General features: G+C 40.9%; 1 protein-coding gene across 1 annotated transcript in view; it reads right to left on the reverse strand.

Annotated features, from left to right (window-relative positions):
- Window positions 1–470: 470 nt before the first annotated feature.
- The window catches only part of enox1 (ecto-NOX disulfide-thiol exchanger 1), a 121,449-nt gene continuing 106,885 nt past the window's right edge, over window positions 471–15,034 (reverse strand). Inside the window, exons 13-17 of the mRNA XM_030080116.1 lie at window positions 12,821–12,928; window positions 8,249–8,305; window positions 7,422–7,524; window positions 1,290–1,375; window positions 471–602 (exon numbers count right to left, since the gene is read on the reverse strand). Coding sequence (XP_029935976.1) covers window positions 471–602; window positions 1,290–1,375; window positions 7,422–7,524; window positions 8,249–8,305; window positions 12,821–12,928 — 486 coding nt within the window. The remainder of the gene's footprint in view (window positions 603–1,289; window positions 1,376–7,421; window positions 7,525–8,248; window positions 8,306–12,820; window positions 12,929–15,034) is intronic.

Genomic DNA, 15,034 nt, shown 5'->3' on the forward strand with positions numbered 1-15,034 from the left:
ACTGATTCAGACCAACTAAAACTGGTGGAACTAAGCTTTGTAAATCCCCTTACACAACCAGAAGAGAGACAGTACGAGGAAGAGTGTCTTTAGGTGCAACCTATTTTGATTCCATGGTGTTGGGTCCTGCTGCATTTCCCCTGTATCTGTAATGTGGGGGAGACAGTAGGCAAAACTGACCAAACAAGCGCCTTCACCTCAAGCCCAAATCAGCAAGTCGATTTTGTTTTGGTCTCCAAGGTCTGAGCATCTGTTTATTCCATTATTTCCACTTGCACTTCCAGTGTCTGCTTGAATGAGGCTCGTCATTGTTCACTAGGTCCGATCCGCTGCTGTTTACCCGATGGGATTTGTGAAAGAACAACACACACACGCACGTGCGTAGCCGAAAGGTCTGAAGCATGGCGTGCGTCCGCTTTCCGCTCACGTTAGTGTGTACTTGTGCTGCGCGTGTGTGCGTTCTCCCTGTGTCATGCCGAGCCGAGGCTGTCGAAGCCGCAGAACTTCCATCGCTTCTCCAACGTGGCGCCCACGCCGCTCAGCTCCTGCCTGAACATGCTGGGAAGACGTACCATGAGACGCTCCAGCTCCCCTGCTGATACCTGCAACACGCACAATATGGAAAAGGATACGGTAGTTTTAGAAATAGGTAGTAAAATTACCTTCTATACTACCTGTAAAAATAAACATTTTATTCACTGTAGGTATTTATCTATACAATCCATATAATTCCTATACAATTAAGGAATCTTCTCAACATCATCATTATGTATTAAATGATGACATGATAAATCCACTATGTTTGTAGTAAGCTTGAGATATGAATAGGAATTTGGACTAAAGACCAAAACATACAACTCCAAAATACATTATAGGGCCTAATCAGGAATACTGTGACTGAAAACCTTCCTCTTCAGATGTGGTCATTAACAGACAAATTGTGTATTCTGTGACTGCTAGAAGACAATCTTTTATGCAATTCAGTAATATCACTGAAAACAGGAAGTCATGTATATTAATTGCCTCTGGCTATAGAGTCCCATTCCATTTGTCTGTTTATTAGCAGGATATCTCAAAAAGTTATGAACTGTTTTGCCTTAAACTTTGTGGAAATGTTGGTCATGGGGCAAGAAAGAACTGATTCACTTTTCACACCACTTGGCTAAAGGGGGATGCGGCGGTGGCTCTGATTAACTTTTGGCAAATATCCAACATGTGGGATTTTCATATCTTAACAACTGCATAGTTTTGAAGGAGGTATGTGCTATACTAGGTGCCTTCTAGTTTACCTTTGAGTCCAGTCTCTGAATGTAAGACCACAGATATTCAATGTTGGCCCCAAATGGATGGACATGGAGGAATGTGGATATGATGCCTGCAGAGAGAGAGAGACAGAACATAATGCAGCAGAATACCTTGTTTGAGTTAAAGGCTTGAGAGATATCTTACAGATTGACACGACTGCACTGGCACGCAAACTGAAAGTTTTATTGATACATTCCAGTGATATCATGTTTTACAAAGTGCACCTTAAACGCCTCAAGCTCAACAAAAGTGATCTCTGAATGGAAAGAAATATTGTCCAAATGTGATGTTAGACACATTTATGAATTTTCCTTCCTGTGTGCAGACCAGGCGGGGGGGGGGGTTAACTAGGCCAGGCAGGCTGCCCGGACAGTAATGCACTGGAAGAAACCCTGGAGACCACCCACTGGAAACTGGAAAAGGTCGCCATAAAAATTCATGGCATGAAAGACATGAATATCTTTGTTCAAACTGCAAACAAAATGATGGAAGATGTGATCCTAAATGTCTCCTGGTCAGAAATGTGCGAGAGAACCTAGCATTTACAAGGCCTTCAAGCTAAAAGATGAAAAAAAGAGGACGAAAAAGATGAAAGTTGCATGAGGTGAAGAGCATAACACAATTTACATGGCGGAAAATTATGCATATTCATGTCGCAACTTGCAGATTATGAGTAACAAAACAGAACAGTGACCAGTTTTGTTTTATTATTTTTGCACATCTACTAGTATTTTTAAAATTTCTATATTAATTGTTATTGATAACCATGAGTGCATTTGCAGCATAATGTGTTGTGCTAATGAAGCCATTCTGACTGACAGAGAAAAAGAGACAGAGGACAAAAAGGAGAGATGCAATTGACTTTGGTTCTTAGACATAAAGATGCAGGGCTTCAGCTGGACAGGCAATCTGCATCCCTGTGAAATGCTGCACAATAAACAAATAGCAGTGCAGCTCCATAAAAAATGCTGGCCGGAGCAGAAACAGCACTTGAGTTGATTACTTCTGAGAGGTCCTGCAAAGGTAGGCAGTCATGCAGAGGAGGGGTTAGGGAATATAGTGCCATCCCCCCCAAGGACCCGGCACAGCCAATATTTATTTCCTTGATTTATGTGGCGAAACGCTGGCAATTACAGACAGGCCTAATTCAATTCCCTCCACCAGGCCTGCTCGTGTGGAACACTGCCACCGGATGAGAACTGGGAGGGGAAAGAGGGGTTCCTGTTCTGGGTATGTGTGTGTGTGTGTGTGTAGCCTATGTTTGCATGTGTGCATAAACTCTCAACGTTGAAAATTTCATCACATCTGAGGGTCTAATTTGGAATGCCAAACATTTATGTTACGTATGCAGCATCAACAATATCCTGATTTGTGTTTGTGCAGAATGTACATGCATACCCACATGTGTACTATCAGTAGCATCCTGATGTGTGTGTGTGTGTGTGTGTGTGTGTGTGTGTGTGTAAAGATGGGCTAAATGCGCCTGCTTTTAAATGAAAAGCTTACAGTAGCAGCAGCTTTGCAGGTTTGCAGGCAGCCAAGGAGAAAGATAGAGAGCTCTGCCTCCCCTCTCCTTCATATTTGGTTTCTCTGGGCGCCACTAAGAGAGATAAATGTGCTGCTGTTTCCTCTGCTCTCCTCTGCTCTGGACAAAGCAGTCCCTTCAGCACAAATAGCATGCAGTACACTGGCTTTTTTTCTCAAGGTGATGCCAGGAAAAGGCGGCAGTGCTACGGCTGCATGTATAACATGAAGATTTATACGATGGAAAGAAACAAAAGCAGCTCAAATGAATTCACTCCAGTTGATATGCAGGCCCCTCCGGAGAGGGAGATGCATCTCTCTGAGCTTAGAAGAGGATGGAAGGAGAAAAATGAGACAAGGGAAGAAAGAAAGCGAGAGTGAGAGAGACGGAGAGAGACAGGATTTAGGCAATTTGTGTTTTAACAGTCTCCTCCATGGTAGAGGGGGTTTGTCTTACGCTCTGGCTGAAAGCCGTCTTAACCCCCCAGACACCAGACAAAGAGTGCGTGCGTGCAAATATGATGGTAGAAATGAGAGTTGAATGGACTGTGGGCATCAGTGTGTGTATGCCTCTGCATATATGTGACTTTATTTGTAGGTTGATGTGTGAATTTTCACTGTCATTGATATTATTCAAGCAGACAACCATGAAACATTCACAGTACCCAAGTGTGCATTGCACCTTCTCAACAGGGCATTCCATGCATGTTACTACATGTTGTGTGAGTAGTGCTGTGCAAACAATGTGTATGTATGAGACAGTATGGATATGTATAATGGATCATTGGCTAAATCTAGAGTTGTGTAATGGCAGGGCGTTTTGGGAGTCAGTGGAGTTTGGAAATAAAACGCCCACAAGGCAAAGACAAAGATAATTCTATAGGTAAGTAGACAAATTTACCTTCATGTAAGACATTTTTCCTTTAAGCACTTGGATGTTAAGCTATTATAGAGCAGATGACTATGTAGCTAGGTCCGTATATAATATGTTGCACATTTTGCCTCATTCACACAAGGCCATATTTGATTTATGTCATACTTGGTTTGGGAAACTATCTGCACGACAGTGATGCAACAGTGATGGTAACACAGGCAAACTCAGCCAGTTTTCAACATACTTCAAATATACACCAAATATACAGCAAAAACTTGGGATATGTAAGTGGCAGTGATGCCCGATGTACGTTAATTATTGTATTGGTAACACTTTACAATAAGAGTACAACAATTAACGTTAGTTAATGCCATAATGGTTAATTAACTGTTAATTAATGATTATTATGGCATTTACTAATGTTAATAATATCTACAATAACCCTTAAACAACATATAAATTAATACTGCAATCAGTGCAAACTCCTCGCACAGCCACAGGTCGTCAGGTGCTGGAAGGCAGCAGGAACTAGCGATAAACTCATACAAACAGATCCTCCGCACACTGACTCAAACTTTACTATAACACTTTATTTAGAGGGAACAACGCGTTTCGCCTCAGCGTCTTCAGATTTGAGGTGAACCTGAAGACGCTGAGGCGAAACGCGTTGTTCCCTCTAAATAAAGTGTTATAGTAAAGTTTGAGTCAGTGTGCGGAGGATCTGTTTATATAAATTAATACCTTAGCATGAACAGCATTAGTACATGATTCTTAGACACATTAGTTAAAGGTTAGTTAACTGTTACTTAAAGTTTATTACGGCATTAACTAACGTTAATTGTTGTACTCTTATTGTAAAGTGTTACCATTGTATTTGTATGGCAATTTTGTATGATATACGATCAGTAATACTAAAAAGTTCCCAAAGTTCACCATTTCACAGAAAAACTGCTTACAATAACCTTATTTCCTGACTGATTTAAGATACATTTTTCTTATTAACATTACATAGTGTTCAAGAATTCCAATCCTAGATCTTTTTTTTAGAGCGAAACACCTGCAGCCAGTCATTTATCCTTGCTGCTGCATGGCATGCTCATGTCCACGGCAGCGAGGATACGTTGGTCTCCTGCAGTCTATGTTGTGAGCAAATGAAATGTTTTCACCTCCTGATTGGCTATTGTAATTGGCTTAAGTGTGTGAGTGGGCCGTGTCTAACAAGATTGTTTCTCAGAATAAATAAATTTTTTGTTAAATTACACATTTACGCCCGCGCTTCCTCGATAATACGGTAGGTCATCCAGATCATGATCATCCAGGGACCGTTGAATCGAGGGCAACTAGACTTGTTTTTAGATTATTGAAGTCATTTAATTTTTCATCCAATAAGCTTCTTCGGTTCTGACAGACTGGTCCCAGGTATTCAACCCCTCCTGGGTCATAACCCAGCTCAATGATACCACTGGCTCATTGGCGCTGCTCCCTGTTGTAACGACCATCATTTGTGTTGGTGGAGTCAACTAGGACCAAGAGTGGACGACGGTTGTTAGGATCACAAGGGGTCAAGAGTGAATGGTTCAGTTTCCTGGGAAGGGATGACAGGACTGTTGTAGGTAGCAGATAAATGATGTAACAGTGGTTTCTGTAGTCTGCGATTTTCCTGGCTGTCCTGTCATACTCCCACACCATTCTGAGGATGTTCTTCTCAAAATGTAGGTACAATGTCTGTGAAGGTCCTCAGTCATAGATCATGGTTATCCAAGGAGAATTCAACTGAGGTCGACTGGACCTGTTAGTAGATACTTGACGACGTTTCACTTTTCATCCAAGAAGCTTCTTCAGATCTGACAGACTGGTGGGCAGTCCGAGTTTAAACACCAGGTTACCCAGGTCACTGATACCACTGGCTCATCAGGTGGGCTATTAGATGGACTGTATAGAGTATGTACCATGAAGCACTAAGGCTAAGCTGCAGCGGTCTGGGTTTGAATCCAGCCAAGTGTCAAGATGAGGATGGTGGAGGACCCAAATGCAGGAGCCAGGAGGCACGAAGCTCAGAATACAACAAAATATTTAATGAATTCACAGGAAACGCAGGGAACACATGACAGCTAAGACAATAACTGGACAAGGAACTGAACAAATAATCATTAAACGAAGCTGCTGGCCCTTTAATTTGTACCTCCTCCAGCTTTGCTCACTATCGTGAATGATAAGGAGGGAAGCAGATGAGTTTGCCTGTGTTTCCATGTGCTTCACTGTGTTCCAAGTAGTTTTTCCCATCCAGAGTACGATGTGGGCTAAATGAAATAAAAATACAGTGTAGCCCTCATGTGAATTGAGACTTTGCAGTTGAATCACAAATCTCCTGGCAACTAAAGCTGGTACTACAATGGAGGTCCAGTGAAGAATGGACTGTGCACAAATACATGGCCAAAAAAAGAGAATTGTTGAAATTACTGTGACACAAATTTTGCCCTATAGTCTCTTTAATCCCAAACGATGTCCCGAACATGTTTTTCATGCTAAACAGTAAACCCTGAATTCTAATCTTCAATGTACCTTTTTTGAAATTAGTATGACTAAAATTCAAAGCACCACTGGGCGTAACGCAGCATGTCTGATGAGGACACTGTCATGTGACCTATATCTGGATGTCTTCTGCCAACTTCAAATTTGCAAAACAACTATTGCACAAACATAAAAACATGAATCTTAGCAGATACTTTGGTGTAATTTTTGATTTTCTTCAACTTCTCATTTTACTGTTGCCCCTGAGACGGCAGACACACCTCTGTCAGTTGATCCATTATTTCAAACTTCTGAGCTGTGAGTGACTGCATACTCAAAATACTGACCTTCTTGAGTTTGCTGGATTTTCATACTTTAAGAGTGTGAACACATTACATAATTGGTTAGAGTAAGTATAGTATGCTTTTGGGACAGGGCTCCAATGGACAGCTAACTAGCTAAAAGGTTAATTTTGTGAAATAAAGATGTCAACAGCTGTGTCCCAATTCAGGGGCTGCCTCCTTTGAACGTTGCATTTCCAGAACTCAAACTTTGCAGCCACTCAACAAAGTGACCACAATCCAAAGTGTCCTGGGTGCAGCCCAGATATGTAACCTTCTATTAACAGAATAGGCCTTTTTATATCATGTCAATATGAAATCAACAAGTCGTGGTACTCGTTTTTGTGTAATTACAATTTTTTTGTCAAAATACTACCAGGCCATTTTGTCCTGGTGCAAGGTTACAATGTGGAAGTTTCTTGCAAATGCTGCAGGCCAGATCTACTTTCCAGTTCAAATAGGAAAATAGGAAGAAAAGAGTCATTTTATTTCTTCAAAAAATGGGTACTGGGACTTGACAGTGCATTTGTTAATGTATAATAGTGTTATTTTGGGAGCTGTGTCATAGTGTTGCCACACTATGAAACTGAATGGAGAGACAGAAATTCAGTATTGTGGATTAGCAGCACAGAGGAGTCCAGAGCAACTAATGAGGAGATTTCACCACCATGTGGACTCAATAAGAACCAGGTAACTATACAACCCAACACTCTGCCAAAGATCAGTTTTGCTCTCAAGTCTCTGTTGCTCAAGAACTGAAGACCTCCACTACAGCTGCCAGGAGGTTACATCACCTGGAAGCCATCTATAATGATCAAAATACAATGATACAATGATACAATGATCTAAATCTCAGTCATATTTACCTAATAGAAGGGCCTCTTTCTCTGAAGTGACCACTCCTCTCATAATGACCTCATTCCTCCTCTCTCTGGCATGGTACAGGGAGGGAATACATCCGTTGATTCCCTGTGAACACACGCACACGCACACGCACACGCACACACACACACACACACACACACACGCACACACACAAATCAGGATTTAACAGAAGATACCAACTTGTGACTCTAAGTTTGTGAAACAACAATGTCATTGTATCCAAGGTCATGTGAGAGGCAGACAGCCTTTTAAATAAAGGCTTCTCATGCTGCTATAAGTAACACTGGCCATGTACAACAAATATAGGCTCTCTGTAGCATGTTTTATGTATCTATGTCCTTCAGACTAAAATCAGTTTCCAGTCCAGTAGCCATGGGGGTAGAAGTTCAGCTGTGTGTGTGTGTGTGTGTGTGTGTGTGTGTGTGTGTGTGTATGTCTGTGTGTCTGTGGTCGTGTTGACTCCCAAAGGCTCTCTGAAAGTCAGTGAAGTGCCGTGAGATGGACAGCAGTGAAGCCCTATGGGGAACCACCACTAGAACCACAAGCCACTCTCCTCTCCCAGACAAAAATAACATGCCACACACACACACACACACACACACATATCTCTTCTCACTCCTAATGCACGTCAGCTTTTGGTGGTTGCAGCAATGTCCTGAATCCTGGTGCCTCCATGAGTGCCACAGTGTTTGTGACGGACTGTGTGTGTGTGTGTGTGTGTGTGTGTGTGTGTGTGTGTGTGCGCACGCTTGCACATATGTGTGTGTCATATTGCAGTCTGTAAGCCTGCTGTACAGCGTCACTTTACCTTTTCATGCACCTCTCCATTGGTCCCCTCCACAGCCTCCAAGTTGTTGTTCAGCAACTAAAAGACACAAAGAATCCAAAGAATAAAGTATCTGATTTAATCCCAAGCAGTGAAAACTCAGGGTGAGATAAAAAAAAAAAAAAAAAAAAAAAAAAAAGCATTGTGGCACTTCAGCCACAACAGAGGAGCTCTGAATTTCATTGCAGTTGTTTTATAGATGGCTCTGTTAGGAGTATGAAAACAGAAAACAGACGTCCTAGAAAGAAAAGTCAATAATACAATGCAGTGTGTGTCCAACTGTTTGTCCATGGTCTCTGTCTACCCATCCATCAACTAGTGTCAAAATATCCTGTGTGCCAGCATGGAGACTGTGGTTGGTTACTGGAGGAACACTCTCTCTGTAACTGGTGAAAATACACTTGGAAATTACATTAAAGCATTATTGCTGGGAAAAACGTTTTTTTTTTTTTCATTGTGTGGAAATGAATACACTCATGGAAAACTGGTTAATTAATGCTTTACTCAGTTTGTTCCTGCCTGTTTTTTGTCCTTTTATACACACTACACGAGGAGAACCCTTGACATGTAAGTGTGATGCCAGAAATGCTTTGCATGAGGAAATGGTTTGGACTTCTCAATCCATCACGTGCATGTACTGAAAGTTATGTTTTGTTGAAATAATCTATGTGAGAGACAATGTTTATTATTCATCAACCTGAATCTGAATCAAGGAGATCTGCAGTGTGCATAGTGTGTAGTATTAATTTGAACATCAATCAATAATTGAACACAGAAGACCATCACTGACAAGGCCGGCAGCTTCCTCTGTACTTAATTTTACACTGTGTGCCGCTAGCAGGAAATTGCAGGAGCAGGACTCTCTTACTCCAGGGCAAAGTTACACCAGAGATAGGAACACATCCCATCTACAACAGTAAGTGAGGCCACCACCAGGGGGCGATGTAGAGCACTAAAACAGGGCTAAAAAGAGTCAAATTTCCAGAAAATCAGCTCTCAAAATATGAATATATTTATTTATTTGTTTTTATTTAATTATTTATTTATTTATTTAGTTAATATTGTGCATTTGTGAAAATGTCCAGATGCTGGTTAAGACGACACACATTTCTATGTGCTTAGATGTGTGAAACTCTGGTCATGCAATTACATTTTACAGCATTTAGCCCCACTGACCGCCATGTATTTTACTCTGTTTAGCAATTGCTCACTGTTGCCCCCAATGGCCAAAAGACTGTACTGCACGCTTTCTGTTTCACAGCAGCCAGCGGCCGTGGTTCAGCTTTTCTGGCTTTGGTTTTCACATTATAGCTTACCTTGTTGCAATGCATACAGATTTGCCGTTATTAAAGCCTGTTCCTGCTCTTCAAAATAAACACATGGAGCAACACAAAGGGGGAGAGACAGGAAGGAACAGGGCGGTGCACTCACGACCTACCTCCATCATTAGCTCTGGAAAAACGAAGCAGACCAAGGTGATGAAAGTGGATGGGGTTGTATTTTTTCTTCTAACAATAAAAATACACGAGGCTTGTATGTTAAGACAACGCATTTGCAAAGTGTATGATCTCAGCAACGATGAGGCATGTTACTCAAAATGTCTTTCTGTAGATCACTTATATATAAATGGAAATCAACAGAATACATCACAATACATGTAGATGCTTTTTAAAATGATATTTTACATATTCTAGGTGTTATCTGATAACATAGGCCTATAGTGTATACAGTTAGTACACTATGTGCGACAGGGGTGTTTTGTGTTGCACTGGCTGCAATATCCTGTCAATCTCCAGCTTTTGCAGTATTTCCTTTTCCTTTTAACCCGGTATGGAGAGGTGAACGGAACAGTGCCTGTTACATTTATTTAGATGAATTAGCAGAGTTGTGCCCACAGTATGAAGCACTAACATAAGCTTTATACTTGAGGTCTATTATGGCCACCAGCTAACTCGCTGAGAACATAACCACCGAGTGCCGCCTCTTCCCTTCATGTTGACAATCTTTCTCAACACCCTCTGCAACAGGAAGCAGTTGGATTTATGGGTAATGTGGTCTCAATTTTGAAAAAAAAAAAACACTGACATCAGAAAGAGGCTCCTGACTATTTCAACCACGGTGCTGTATGTTTACAGAACCATCCCCAGGCGTGGAAATCAATTTGAATAATTACACTCTGATATTTAAATATTCTACATGTAGAATCATTAAACCTGAGCTGTTAAATTTCTCAATATGTGATTAAAAGAAAAAAAACTTGTTTCTGCTCCTTTAATGCTGCCCTCTCCTCTGCTCTCTACAGGAGCCGTGTGATTATTGATGAATGCATTATGTTGGACCAAAAATAATGATCAAGCTGAATATTTTATTCAACCCCCTGCATGTGTTCTCTCATGTAAGGAGGAACTGAGCTGAATGATGTAGCGTGATATTAGCATTTTACAAGAATCAATAGGTACAGAGTTGGGGCGGGGGGGGATCAACATCAATTTCCATAACCCAAAGAGCAACAACAACAACAACAAAAACAGAATGTCTGCATTCACCCAAGACAAGCATGATAAAACAGTGACACACACACACATGCACACACATGCACTCACACGCACACACACACACACAAATTGATGGGGGGGTGATGAGGGAAGTTGAAAAAATGCGAAGGCTGCTATGGCAACAACAAAGATGTTTTTCTCTCTCAGAGTAGTGAGTGGTGTGACCTGAGGCATGGGGCTTTCTGTGCATGTGTGTGTGTGTGTGTGTGTGTGTGTATGTGTGTTTTAAACAGCACAAGACCCCACCCCCAGCCCAAGCGTGTCTCTCTGTCTGAATGTTTTTCCTTAGCTTATGAATAACAAACTTTTCCTGTTTTTATCCAGTTTGCATCAAAATCACTGCGTAACTTCTGCGGCCTGACTGTGCAAAGGAAATGTCTGATATCTTAAAGGATGTCTCCACCATACCAATGCAAAAAAACAGCTCATCACAACCAGAATATTGCTACTGACTGCAGTACACCACAGCAGCAAGCCCTACAGGCACACAGCTCTGGAGCTCCAGTCCAATATGGCCTGGGTGGGGCGTTGGTTTTTGGTTTTCTCAACAAAATGCTCCCTTTCTTTGGCTCCTTTTGCTCAGTGTTAGTGGGATTCACTTCATTTCCTTTTATTTTTAATTGCTTTTATAGGAATTTTCTCATAATTTAATTTTAGGTATATATTCAGAATTATTCTACATAATTTTGCTGTTTTTCTTACAAATTTTATTTACTAATTCTCTGAAAAAAAAAAATACAAAGACATACAGTTATTTATTTACTCATTTATTTACTTATTTATTTACCAAACAATTTAGTAATTTTCTTTTCTCATCATCATCATTATTATTATTATTATTATTATTATCATTATTTTTCTTTTTCACCAGTGTTCCAGTAATTTCTTGCTAAGTTGCTCATCATTTTCTGCTCAGGCTTCATTCTGGAAGCAGCAGCTTCAGCGATATGGACTTAAAGGCCAGCTTTGGTATTTTTCAACCCAGACTGTATTACAATATGGATTCCCATCATGTATCACTGGACATATGGCCCAAGGTCACTGCTAGCTTCAGTGCTAGCTGTGACCTTAGAAAAGTATCATGATTTTTTTTCAATATAATAATAGGACAGTGATGTTCAGCCTGTTGAAAGATAAATGTCCTTTTTGAAGAGGAACACGCCTAAACAAGTGCAGCCTGTGTTCCCGTGTGTCAGGTATGTGTCATACGTCTCGCTCTCCCATGTAAACCTACTCAGAGTGTGCTCAGTGGGAACAGAGGAGCGGAGATTACTATACTGTCCCTTGAATGACAACAAAAGAGCACACACTGCGCTCAAATTCATAAATAAATCTCCTCTGTCTGCCCCTGGTTTTGTTGCCTTTGCTCTCCCTCTGAGCCTGTCTCCTCCTGACAAACACACACGAGCAGTTCCATGTGTGCTCCTTTCTTAGCCTGCTTACTTCACAAGCCTGGTTTTGAATCAACATGTAAACATAATAACTGCGTCAGGATAACCTGGGTGACCACATTTTGACAGACCTGCTCATCTTCATTCACTCTCGTCAGCAAGTCAGTAACTGTGAGTAGAAAGATCAGTGTTTTGCTATCTCCAAGTGGGCGTCCATGTTGGCTGCAGTGGAGCGCAGTCAGCACAGAGAGGGGAGGCTGAAACATCCCACTGTCACAGGGGAGCTCCGTTAGTCACATGTGTCTTGTCCACGTTTATCACATATGCACATAACAGGGTGAAATGTTGTAAAACTGTAGTTCCAAACCTGAGGCTGGATCATGTGGCTGGTCTGGGCTGTTTACTGCTTATATGAGAAGCATATGAAGTACCACTATCATTATACTACAACTCAGCCTCGACCATGCATATTAGTTTATTAAGAGCCCTATTAGCCATATATGATGCATTTTATATTTTATATTTTCCTACATCCGACTGTATAGGGGGTTGAACATTAGGTGACTGACTTCATGTAATGAATGATGATGAGGAGTGCGAGCACCAACCTTGTCTCGCAGAGCTACAACCTCCCCCTCCAGGTGGCGGTGCTCTTCTCTGGCCTGCTCCAGCTCCGCCTCCTTACTCCTCAGCTGCTCCTGCAGGTTCAGGAGTTGCTGGAGAAGACACACACGCAGAAACACACACACACACACACCTTTTCAAATCCATGATGGATAGAGCATTGAATTCATGTATGACTGAGTGTGATGTGGTAGATGATACGCTTAATACAGAAATAACTGATGCATAACTTCATTTATAATTGGTGGTAGTGGCCAGTTTAGTTGTGTTTCATAGTTAGAGACTAAATTCACACAAATATACAATGTCATATTGTGTAGATGCTATAAAATTTCATTTAAATTCATGCATATAAAATATTTAAAAAAGTACAAACACTCGCTGGAATAAAATGCAAATTTATGTTTCTGCAAACCGACAAATATGCTGAAATGTCAGTGTTTCTGAACCAAAAATATGTTGCATATCAACATTTAGGTGTATAGCCAATGTGGTGGAGCCTGCATCATCGTCACATGACTTAACATTCACATAAACAAACTTTAGCTATTTTTTAACCACTTTTGTGTATTTTCGTTAGCCTTCTTAGCCACGAAAACTACTGGGTTAGGATTAGGAAAAGGTCATGGTTAAGATTAGGAAACATCAGCTGTAACATTCCCCAACAAACACAGCTCTGACACAAGACTTGAACCCCGGTCTGCAGAAGCAAAGTCCTGGTGATTGTGTCATCCACCGCCCGACCTGCCTCCTAATGCCATGTTTTTTGCTATGCCATGTTACATTTCAATTTTACATTTCAGAAATGTAAAATTCCCCACTCTTTTTCTGGCTACTGGGCTGAAAACATGCAAACATCATATACAAGGGACAGTACAGGAACTAACCTGAGTTAGTGGAACTGAATAAGGAGGGGGATGGAGTGAGTGTATTGATCAGTTTGGTAAATATGGAGTGTGAGGGCTATGGAGTGTGTGTTGATTGGATGAGAATTTGGTGTATTTGCTTTCTTAGTGAGAGAAGCCAGAATCCAAAACTTGGCCAACTCCCTCCAAGGCTGCTGAGGCCTCGGTGGAACTGTTAACACTGTTTTGTTACCATGTTCGAGCTGCGTGGATAAGAACAGGAACAAGAACTGCTCAGAGGCATTTGTCCATAGACGCTCTTTATAACTTAGGGTAATAAAACATTGCAACTGTAATGTTTATGGCATCCTTTCAGCAGATCATTAATTGGAAGTGAAAGCACACAATGTTTTGTTGCCTAGAAATACTGTAAATATTAAAAGAAATCCATGACCCATTAAAGAGGAACAACTTGCCTACAACTTGTGGTTCCTGCGTCATCACGTTGCAGCTGACTACAGCATCTCCAACGTGAGCATCACAGTAAGAGCCTTCACGTGGATTCCTTACAATCCTGTTTCTAGTTCTTGACATCATAAATTAGTATCTTTTAAACAGTGTGTGAAGTGTTGTTTGATTAAAAAAAAAAAACCCTCCACTCAAAAATGTGTTCTCTTTCATGAACTAAAATGTCTGACCTTGACTATACTGACTTGTGTCTGTGCAGAGTTTGCCACTAGAGAGGTGTTTTCACACTCCTCTACTGAAGGTGGAGGTGTGCGTGTACTAGAGTGCAGATCGGGACGCATATTTTTGTTCAAACCTGATCTGAGACCGAAGCATAGTAACCAAGCTGGACTCGAACCCAAGAGGCATTCTTTTTTTTGTGTCCGAACCCGAGCCGAGCCCGAGATTTTACTCATCTTCCATTGCTGCAGGTTACATTTACCACCTGAAGTTTCACTAAAATAACACTGATGTAACCAAACTTAACGCTAACCACAACATCATTTCTACATTTTTGACCCTAAAATCTGAGATTCAAACATTAAATTAAAAGCAACGACAACAACAACAATGAGAGCAAAACGAAATGGTTATTCCACATGAACTATATTAGTGTAACTAGGAGATTTGCTGAATTTTTTTTTTTTATGTTGTTAGATTATCAACTAAGGTACAACTCTCACAAGTCTTGGTGTCGGGACATCCTGGTTGTATTAGCTGTTGTATTCAAAGAAAATGGGACTATTTGCATATTCATAAGTGCACATACTTAATGAGTGCAAGGTGTAAAATTATATCTAAGCCGCTTCAAGACATGAAAGGATGTTTTTTTTAATGGAAAAAACT

The sequence above is a fragment of the Myripristis murdjan genome, chromosome 21, assembly GCF_902150065.1.
Source record: "Myripristis murdjan chromosome 21, fMyrMur1.1, whole genome shotgun sequence".
Classification (NCBI taxonomy): domain Eukaryota; kingdom Metazoa; phylum Chordata; class Actinopteri; order Holocentriformes; family Holocentridae; genus Myripristis; species Myripristis murdjan.